Source organism: Neomonachus schauinslandi, chromosome 5 (genome assembly GCF_002201575.2).
Source record: "Neomonachus schauinslandi chromosome 5, ASM220157v2, whole genome shotgun sequence".
Classification (NCBI taxonomy): Eukaryota; Metazoa; Chordata; class Mammalia; order Carnivora; family Phocidae; genus Neomonachus; species Neomonachus schauinslandi.
Window position 1 is genome coordinate 93,520,422 of NC_058407.1, and position 11,660 is coordinate 93,532,081.

Here is an 11,660-nt window from a genome sequence, read left to right on the forward strand (position 1 = left end):
CCCCAATGATGAGAGTCTTATGTCTATCTTAGTTTATATACAATATCTATTTCTACTCACTACAAATATTGGGCCATGGGAGTCCAATAAATAGCGAATGGTAGATTGTTGGTGGTTACCCAATTTTTTATCTTTAAATAGAACTTGTTCTTACTTGAAAAAAAAAATTGGTGGTGGGGGGGTGGTACCAAAAAACCTTAAGCCAAACTGTGAATATCTAAATCTATAGATTTTATTATGCGGTCTATATCTTCAATAGCCATTTATTATAGGCTGTCATTTACATCTACCTTTAACAGATATCTGTTATTTTGAGTATTGTTTCTTTTCTTATTCCTCTAGTTGTCTGGACTTTTAGTTCCATGTACCTACGTCTTCCTTCAGTACATACTCAATTCTCATGAAAATTTTCACTATGAACTATCAATTATAATTTTTTTTATGATGGTGGCTTTTCCTAATTTATTTCCAGATTGTTACAAACCAGATTCTATTAAAAGTCTTGTTTTACATAATTTAAATTAAATAAAAACATTTTTTTTAATTTTTGCAAAACTGTTCAGAATATATCCAGTTATTTTCACATTTCCTCTGTGGTTTTTACCAAAGTAAGTTAGTCTCATACAACTGTAGGTAGCTGCCCCACTTAGGCTAGGTCTGGTCTTTTCATCAACTCTAGGAGGATAGTAGAGAGCAAATCTCTTCATTCACCTGCCAACATCTTTGTGGGCTTTTCTTTACCATTGGGATAAAGAAATCATCTAGAAAGCTTCATAATGTCCAATGTTGCAGACTCTGAGGAGCCTCCAGGTATTTTTTTTTAATTCAAAATCATATCATTTTAATGAAAATAATATTTTAATTATCTGTCTATCATCACTGCTAGTTATGATTATAACAGGGGCATAAAGATCTTGGTCTTATATTTTCTTTAATATTTTTCAGATATCCTGAAAGGATGCTTTTAAATAAAATTAACAGAGATAATGATCTGTTTCCTGGCTCAACCTAAAGTGTAATCAATCATTTAAATAGTTTTAGCTGAGTGGGCTGTTGGATGGAAATGTGGTTTGAGTGTCTTTGATTTCACTACTACTATAATTGTTTTTCTAACAATTTTTGAAAATAGTAGTGAATCTCTTAAATTAAATTCTAATCTCATTTGTTTTACAAGATTATAAATTAATTATGTATTTTCTATGCTAAAAGAAATCACAGAGCAGACCGAGACAATACCTATTGCAGACTTGGAGCCATCTCTTGACCTTCCTCCTCCTCCTCCTTCTCCTTCTCCTCCTCCAGAGGATGAACAGAGCCCAATTTTTGAGCCCATCAGGATGAATGGTACAATATATATACCAGATTTTATGCATTTATGTTCTCTCTTTGTTATCTTAAGGTACTTCTTCACCTGATTTTACTTTTCTCTAGCCGTTACTATTTGGGAATTTTAAAACTTAGAGAAAATATAGAGATTAAAAAAATTTCAAAATGTATATGGAAGTAGAACAAAAGCATATTTTCTCACAAAGACATTTGAAAATTTCATATATCAAGGAAAATATTCAAAGATAAAAGAAGCCATTTGTCCAAATTTAGATATGTTTCTTGACATGAGACTGAGAGACTTAAACATGATCAAAATTCAAAATTTAAACCATGATCATCATTTAAATTTCAGCAAATCTGTAAAAAGACAATAAAGGTAGAACCCTACTATATGATTGCCTCCTTTTGATCATAACAAAACATTTAGTAGAGAAGGATTTCTCAACTTCAGCACCACTGACATTTTGGGCTAGATAACTGTTGTGGGGGATGGTCCAGTGACTGTAGGACGTTTAGCAGCATCTCTGGCTTCTACTCACTAGACAACTGTAGCACTTACCCCTCAGTTATGACACCAAGAATGTCTCCAGACATTTACAAATGTCCCTTGGGGACAAAATTGCCTCTGGTTGATAACCACCATAGCATTATTCAGAAAGTTAAAGAAATGATTTGGACATTAGTTATTAATATAACCATTCTCTTTGATGGTAGCATTTCACCTTATTTCAGAAGTGTAATTCTTCAGAAGTATAAATACTTTTTTTTTACACTAGAGTCTAAACGTTTATTTCAGAAGGAAATAAACATATTAAGAAAAGACTATAAACAATGATGGTTGAAAGTTTGGTTTCTAGAATGTGGCAATGTAACATATTACTGTGGTGAAACTGAAGAAATTATAGATGATGTTTGGCCTAAAACCAAATATTATCCAGTAAAATATTCCATAAGATTTGCAGTAATTCTTTAGGAGAAGAATATACCGCCCGTCAGCAAGTTCAAATAAAGAATTCTATCTTGATAATAACAGAGATTTAAAATAATTAAGTACTTATATTGGTGAGGATAAGCTTATCTGAACTGAAATTTTATACCTGGTATTTAAGAATATTTAATACCTGTATGTAAAATTTTCATCTGTGGTGGAAGTCTCCAAGACCATGTTCAGGTTTGATGATTGACTGGGAGAACTCACATTGATACATGTAGTTATAGCTAAGATTTATGACAATGGAAGAATACCAAGCACAGACAGCAAAGGGAAAAGGTACATAGAGTGAAGAATGGTGGAGACTAGGCTCAGCTTCCCAGGGTCTTTTCCTAGTACAGTCACATGTGTCACACGAATTCCTCCAGTAAGTTGTGACAATGTGTGTCAAATGTTGCCGTCCTAAGAAACTCCTTAGAGAATTGGTGTTCAGGGTCTTTACTGGGGCTGATTCCATAGGCAACCTCTGGCTGGCATATAACAAATTCCAGACTTCCAGAAGGAAAGTGGGTGTTCATCAAAAACTACATGGTGTGCACAAACAGTTCAAGAATAGTGAACCATTCTTATCAATAACTGTGGTGGGAACCCTCTTGAAATCTAGGTTTCCAGATGCCAGCCAAGTACAACCTTACAAGCAGACCTTTCAAAGATGGTAGTCAGGTCTGCTATGCTAACTCATTTCTGCACATCCTTTTAAGTTGTTTTTTTTTCTTCACATTCAGCCTAAAAGTTCATAGCAATTCACACGCTGGATAATATCAGAAAATTTTGGATATTTTAAGAGCAATAACAAATGGAAAATAATGGTATTAATCTTTCAAACAACAGGAACTCATGATATCTCTGATTATCACTCATTCTGTTTCTTAGATTCTTCTTTTTCTTTTTCTCTGTAAGGAATCATTCCTGTGATCCTGGGAATCTTCAGCCTGCTGCTCTTGATGTTGTGTGGATTCTTTGGTTATCACTGTAAGTCTGATTAATTAGGGGAAAAGGTTTCTCAGATTATCATATTTCTTTAAATCATTTTCACATAATAGTTTTTCGTAAACATTTTATTGCCATTGAAAAAAGAACAGGCAAAAAATGACATGAAATTATCACAACTTTTTAGTATGTGAATGAGTTTAACCTTGTGAGCTCTCAATAACTGCAATATTTTTCCAGGGAAGCAATATTATTGCAATTACTGTAGAGATCTTGATACCAGTGATTATTATTTGAAAATTACAACTTGTTAAGAAATAAGCTTAATGATTTTACAACTGTATTTATTTAGAAATCAGAAAGTAACTTACTTTATAATTTGTTCAGATTGTCATTGTCTCCAGCAGCCTAAATTAGATCAATAGAATGTTTTTATTATCACTAAAATTATTCCCAACTGGTTATTTAAAAGTAAATGTTCCTCTTTGATGATAACATTAGTTTGATACTCAAAACTCTGTAATTTTGATCAGAGAATGAAATTCAATACATTAAATCAACTTCTCATGATGTGAAAAAATATTTATTCAAGATGATGTTTGTCGTTTTTGTTTGTCTTAATTGAGTTGGGCCATTTTTCTACTGATAGAAACATGCATTTAAACTTATAAGGAAATTATGTTGATATTTTAGATTTAGGCATAGACTTTAGAAATAATAGTGGATAAATGAAAGAGTATTTGACCAAATAACTTTTTACAGTTTTTGAAAACATTTATGGAGAACTTTAGTAAGTAGAAAACTAAAAAATTGTACTTTATAATTGAATACACTGATATTTCATAATTAAGCATGTGGCTTACATGTATTGGGAATTCTTGTTCTTAGACTTTCAAACTGTTGAGGCATCAGCAACCAAGATGATCTTTCAAGAATGGATTGAGTCTTTACAAAACAAAACTGAAAAATTTCTAAAGATCCAAAAAGTTCTTGACCAAAATAAAGGTAATATGGGAACTAGAACAAACTCTCTTTACAGAGTGCTAGGTTGTTCTTATTGCAGCCCTAAAATGGTTGGTTGCATAATGTAACAGGAGTTCTCTGACACAGCAGCATAGCAATTTTGATGGCTTCTTGCTTCTTCTTCCCGTCATCCTCTGAAACTGACTGAGTCACACACTTATGAGACATAGCCTCCTATTTTAATTAGCTCATTCACTCATTTATTCATTCACATTTGTTCAATGCACACTAAATGCCAGCCACTAGGCTGGTGATCAGTATGAACCCTGCCCTTAGGAGGCTCAGGAGAAAACATATAAACCAAAAATAAATCAAAGTGTCCAGGTGTGAAGTAGAGGTATGTGCAAGATATTCAGGGAGCATAGGAATGGGAGAACTTAAACATCTGAAAAATCATAGTGTTTTCATAGTTTCTAAATGCCTTCTAAGGAGAGAAGTTTAAAATACTACAGTCATCATAAAGCTTCTTTTATGCTGATTAACTGTAATGTAAAATAGTCTGTTTACGATAGATAAATATTTTACAAAAGCCTTGCATTACGTTAGTTTCCTGTGAAGTATCAAATCTATATTGAATAATTGAATCAACCATTTGAGAGTCCTTTAGTGATAGGTTGTGTTAAAACACAGGTTTCTTTCTCTTTTTTTTATTGAGAGACGCTTAACATATAACATTGTGTAAGTTTGAGGTGTATGACATGTTGGTTTAATGCTTCTACATATTGCAATATGATTACTACAGTAGTGTATCATGTCATAATTATTATTTCAATTTAGTATTGAGAACAATTAAGATCTAGTCTCTTAGCAACTCTGAATTTATAATTCAGCATTGCTGACTATGACCACTATGTTGTGCATTTTAAAAGGCTGGTTTCTTTTTTTTTTTAGATTTTTTTAAAAGATTTTATTTATTTATTTGTCAGAGAGAGAGAGCGCGAGCATGAGCAGGGGAAGAAGCAGGCAGAGGGAGAAGCAGGCTCCCTGCCGAGCAAGGAGCCTGATGCGGGACTCGATCCCAGGACCCTGGGATGACCTGAGCCAAAGGCAGACACTTAACTGACTGAGCCACCCAGGCATCCCTTAAAAGGCTGGTTTCTAAGCAATTGATTATTTCAGCTAGAGATGAAACTAATTCAGAAGAGAAGGGCACTGAACCAAAATTATTTGTATATTTGCCCCTTGAGAATTTCATTATTATGACTCTTAAAATAGTAAAAAAATATCTGATATAATGTTGATTCTCATCTATTAAGTCTTATTGTCCTATGTAGAAAACCTAGAGTGGCTCCAAAGCCAGAAGGATTATCTCATTGAGGCTTTACAAGAACTAAAGGAGAAACAAGGTAATTTGGAAGAAACTGAGACAATTCTGAGTTGATAATAATTCTTTTTTTTAAATAATAATTCTTAATAACAGTCTTATTTATCTTAAAAGGGAAAGGTGTGAAACAATAAGGCCTTGTGTGTGGACTCTGAGCTATAAATATCTTCTTTCTTAGGAGTCAAATGTGGACCTCCCCGGAATCACTGGGTTCAGTACAAAGACCACTGCTACCATCAAACCATGGAAATGGTTTCTTGGTTTAACTGTTCTGATCTTTGTGTCTCTTTGAATGCTACATTTTTAAAGACAGAAGGGAGTAGATTGAAGGTGAGATTGTATTTTATTCTTTGCTTCTGGGATATGAATATTTAATAGGTACCAGTCAAAGGAAGTGTTCACCTGCGCCTCTAAAAGCAGAGAAAGGAATACTCTCTTGCTTCGGTTTTCACTCGTCTTTTCCTGGTGTGGTCCACTTCACGCACTTTCTTTTCCCAACACACCATGCATACTTTCCCTGTAGTAACATTCCATTTGCTGTTCCCTCTGCATGCAATGTTCTTCTCTCCTATAACCATGACTAACTACTTCACCTCCTTCAAGTGTGCATTCATTCAGTTATCACTTTCTTTTTTTAAAGATTTTATTTATTTATTTGACAGAGACACAGAGAGAGAGAGGGAACACAAGCATGGGGAGTGGGAGAGGGAGAAGCAGGCTTCCCGTGGTGCAGGGAGCCCGATGCAGGGCTCGATCCCAGGACCCTGGGATCATGACCTGAGCCGAAGGGAGACGGTTAACCGACTGAGCCACCAAGGCACCCCAAGTTATCGCCTTCCCAATGAGACCTGCCCTGACAACCCCATTTAAAATTGCAACTTGTGCATCAGTGCCCACCTTCCATCCCCCGCAGATGCCCTCCTCTGTACTCCTAGTCCTTCTGACCCTGCTTTATTTTTTTTCTTTTCCTTTCTTTGCCTTGCCTTTTATTTCTTATTATTAATTGCAGTATAGTTAACATAGAGTGTTACAGTAATTTCAGGTGTAAAACATAGTGATTCAACAATTCTATATATTACTCAGTGCTCATCATAAGTGCACCTTTTTTTCAAATTAACTTATTCTACTTAATTCAGTGACCGAAATAATGAAATCATTATTTGATAAGTGTACTCTTTGATAAGTGTACTCTTTAATCCCTATCACCTAATTGACCCATCCCTCCCCTCCTCTATGGTAACCAACAGTTTGTTCTCCATAGTTAAGAGTAGGTTTTTGGTTTGTCCTCTCTTTGTTTTTTTTTTATTAATTTGTTTTGTTTCTTAAATTCCACATATGTGTGAAATTATATGGTATTTGTCTTTCTCTGACTAGCTTATTTTACTTAGCATTATACCCTGTAGATCCATTCATGTTGCAAATGACAAGATTTTATTCTTTTTATGGCTGAGTAACATTCTGTTGTGTATATATATATATATACATATACACCACATCTTTATCCATTTACTTACTGATGGACACTTGGGCTGCTCTCACACTTTGGCTATTGTAAATAATGCTACAGTAAAAATAGGGATACACATATCTTTTCAAATTAGTGTTTTAGTATTCTTTGGGTAAATATCCAGGAGTACAGTTACTGGATCATTCGGTAGTTCTATTTTTAACTTTTTGAGGAACCTCCATACTGTTTTCCACAGTGGCTGCACCAGTTGCATTCCCACCAACAGTGCAAGAGTGTTCGTTTTCTGCACATACTCACCAAGTATTGTTTCTTGTGTTGTTGATTTTAACCATTCTGACAGGTGTGAGATGATATCTCATTGTGATTCCTTGCTCTAATTTCCTTTATAGGATTTGTCACCTTCTTACATACCATTTGTATATATGATGTTTACTTCTATCTGGACCCAATCCCCCCAAATTGGGAATTTTCTCATTTTTGTTCAATGATATATTTTTCAAAAGAATAGACACAGTGTTGGATAAGTGATAAAATGAGTTAAGAAAAATAATTTATTTTTAATGTGCAGTGTCCTCTTGAATATATAATTTTCTATTAGCTATCTTTTCTTTTTCTTCGTATTTAATTCCTGGTTTGAGAAAAGCACAGACACTATAGAACTAAATACTTTTTTGATGTTTTCTTTGTCAGTGGACATATATAGACTGCAGTATTGTTATTTTTATGATTCTTTACTTCCTGCCTGACACAAATTCAATATTTTTCATTTCTAATGTGCTTTTAGTATTAATATTTTTGTATCTGTTGGTTCCATGCAGAATATCATGAAATTAATTACAGTAAATCGTACTTGGCTTGGCCTGTCTTACAAGAAGGAGGACAATGAATGGAAGTGGGAGGATGGCTCCTCTCCTTCTCTTGGGCTGTAAGTCTCTAATATATAACCAATTCTTTATTCCTTTCTCAATGTCTTTTGCTTAAAGAGCCTGAGGAATAGAGAAGATTACCTGGGACAGAATTTGGACATTTTTATTTCTTGCTTTTGTTACTTCATATTATACTATCAGCAATTTTATAAATCATAAAGTAATTTAGATATTTCATAATTAGTGTAAATATACCTCTATTATTAGATGATCTGATTAATTACAATTTTAGATAAGAAATGTAATGTGGAGAAGAATATTATATATAAACTTTGGGACATCTCTGTTGTTCTTAGGAGAAGAAGTATAAAATCGTCACTCTTAGGCCACAGAATTTGGGTCCATTTCATGGTTTTAAGCACATTGGTCAATTGTGATCTAGAAACATTGCATTGGACAACTATAGCAAATATATATACATATATATATGTATATATATGTTTCATCACTGTGACAAACTTGAAATTTCAAAGTTTTGATAATTTTAATAGCTGATTATTTTTATTTTGTTCTTTTAGGTAATATTCTTCTGACGTTTAGTGAGACTATTTTTCCTATAACCTATAATAATACTTTTGATCATTTTATCCTATTTACTTCTTTATTTTTTGCTATGGTTTCTTATACATTAAGTTTCTAACTTTTCTTTCAGACATTCTTACCAGTTTTTTCCTTTAATGATTTGCCCTTTAAGTTTATTTGCTTTTATTATGTGAACAAAGAGTTAACATTTAGGTATACTGAGATTGTCTTTATTCCTTTGAAATTTGTTTTGACATATGATGAGAAAGTTAAAGTATGTACATCTGTATTCACATGCAGTTATAATTATATCTGTCCCTAATATGTATATTTTAATTAGGTAATCAATTGTTACAGTACTGTGTAACGATTGGTTATTTTCTCATCACTGAATTTAATGTCATATTTATCACATACTAAAATCTTAATATTTAAATAATTTAACTCATTTAGCATGTCATTTAAATATTTTATAGTTCGTGTAAATATTTTAATGTGTATACAACCTTGAACATTTTTCTGGACTTGCTTATACTATCGTGTCAAATTATGAGTCTGCTTATTTTCAAGGTTGATAATTTTATTTATTACTTTTTCTGGTTTTAAAAGTGAATTTTATTCTTCTTCCTTTGCCAAATGAAATATCATATTGGCTTTGAAATAACATTCTTTCATCTTAAATTATTCAGAAAGGCAAGATATATCTTTGGCATATTTTCATTATGTGTCCAAATAAGTTTGCCTTATAAGAAATATCATTTTCCATTAACAATTATAAAAGATCCATCATTTCTATTAATAAATATAAAAGATAAAATGCTTTAATATTTCCATCTCAAAATTGGTTTAAATATGCAGGGTTTTTATGAAGACTTTGATATTATTATATCAGGTTTCTTTTTTTTTAAGATTTTATTTATTTTGAGAGAGACAGTGAGAGAACGAGAGAGAGAGCATGAATGGGGGGACAGAGGGAGAGGGAGAAGCAGACTGCTAGCAGGGAGCCCGACATGGGGCTCGATCCCGGGACTCCGGGATCATGACCCCAGCCAAAGGCAGAGGCTCAACCCACTGAGTCACCCAGGTGCCCCTATATCAGGTTTCTTATGTGATCATGATCTCTTTATATAGGTTAATCACATTCCCACAATCACAGTAAATTTCATCAATCTTGTAGAGAAAGAGGAATGTCATAAACATTATGACATAAAAACATTTCTTAATAATTTTAGTAATCAGACTCAGGATGACATTGGATGACATGGTTGATCATTTTATTTATTAGAATTTTGTGACTTGACTGTTTTCCTCTACTTCAAACCCTGTACAATGTTTGGTACACAGAATACTCAATAGGTATGTTGAATTAAGGAATGGAAGAATGTACAAAATATTTTGGCAATTTATTTTTTCTACACAGTTCAGAATTCTTTTTTTTCTAATTTCTTTGGCATTTTGAGAAGACATGTATTATGCATTTAATAATTGAGTCAATAAGCTTTACCTTTTCCCAGGCAATACTAGACAACCAATTTTGCTGTAGAGTTGATGAAAGGTAGTTTTACCGACAATGACCTAAAATGCTCTAGCTCTTTCATCAAGGACTGAATTCAACCAGAGTATTTGATAGCATCTGCTGTATGGCATTTATGTCATGGTGATTTTGTAAATTGCAGAATATGTCAGAGCAGAGGGAAGGGTCCTGACATATTACACACAGACACAGACACGCACAGACATGACACACACACGTGTATGCACATAGATACATTCTAAATTTCATTACTAATATTGGGTACCTAATATAATGTTTTTATAAGCAAACTATCCCTACTTCAACTGCAGCTGTAAATGCATAGTTGAATGGTTTCTATTATGCCAATCTGTACTTAAAACATAATCTTATATCCCAGGTCATATGTCCTTTCATGCTATTGCCATAATTTTCCAGCCAGATCATTCTCTTTCTCTCTATACTGGTATATATTTTCCCACTTGTAAATAATTGTCACATTTCGTGAAACTTATTTTTTGTGTAAATATTCATCTCTTCTATAAATGCATGAGTTCTTTATTCAAAAGAAGGAGAGTGTTTTTGCTGCCTTGAGTTCTTGACAACACTAGGCATAATGAATTTCACATAATAGTTCTTCAATAATACTATTTAGTTTGAACAGAGTGAGTATGGCCAATGACTTGTGTTTTCTAATTTCTCAGGTGTTTGCCAGAGCCAAGTCTGGATTTTCAGGGAAAATGTGTATATGTAAATTCACACACCGTTGGTACTGATAAATGCACTAGGTCCTCTTCATGCTTGTGTGAGAAGACTGTCCACTAAAAACCAGAAGAAGAAAGTTAAGAGAAAAGCTATGAAGCTCACATTTCAATAATATTCCAGATTCAAGATCTGTTTGTCTTTATTCTATTGTTTTTTCATATTATTTGTAACTTTTTTTTTCATGGCAGAAAATGATACATGACTTTATGATAGAAGAAGGCAAGGTCTAAAGTTGCAGCAGAAATATCAGAGTAACACAGAAAGGTTAGAAATACAGAACCTGTTTGATTTTGTGAGAATTACATAAATGAGCTAATAAACATATCATTTATTATGACTACTTAATCTTTTTGGACCTCTTTTATATTTTAAAGTCTATTTATTCATTTATAGTTATGACCCTATGGAAATAAACCTTTAGAACAAATACAGTGGGAAATAAAAGTAATAAACGATTTAACACATAACATACAAAGGATGTAAAAAATACAGAGGAGTATCAACAGTAACAAAATCATAAAATTAAAAATAAATTTCTGAAGTCATCTATTTCCAAAGTTGCTTGCAGAAGTCTTCCTAGCAGATTTTAAATATATCAATTTCACTTATATCTTCAACTCCTTACTTTTCCTTTTAGTGGAAAAGGCTACTTTCAAATAGACACTGGATCAACTCCCCACTACCTCCCCACACTAATTCAAGTTTTATGCTATTCATTTTCCCATCACATACATGCAAGCACTTCCACTCAAAATATATTACTTCCAAGATATAAACATACTCATGCATCTGTACCCATCTGGTTCTACTCATGTCCCCTTCAATTCACCCCTTATATAGGCTTCTTTTCAAAGTAAATGCACTTGAGG

At 33.1% G+C, this 11,660-nt stretch overlaps 1 protein-coding gene across 1 annotated transcript; it reads left to right on the top strand.

Annotated features, from left to right (window-relative positions):
* The first annotated feature begins 776 nt into the window (after positions 1-776).
* LOC110580785 (NKG2-D type II integral membrane protein-like) lies at positions 777-10,851 on the top strand. The gene is given in 8 exon segments (XM_021690445.1): positions 777-810; positions 1,210-1,344; positions 3,194-3,292; positions 4,139-4,255; positions 5,548-5,619; positions 5,776-5,927; positions 7,884-7,990; positions 10,731-10,851. Coding segments are annotated over 8 exon segments (837 nt in total).
* The last annotated feature ends 809 nt before the right edge of the window (positions 10,852-11,660 follow it).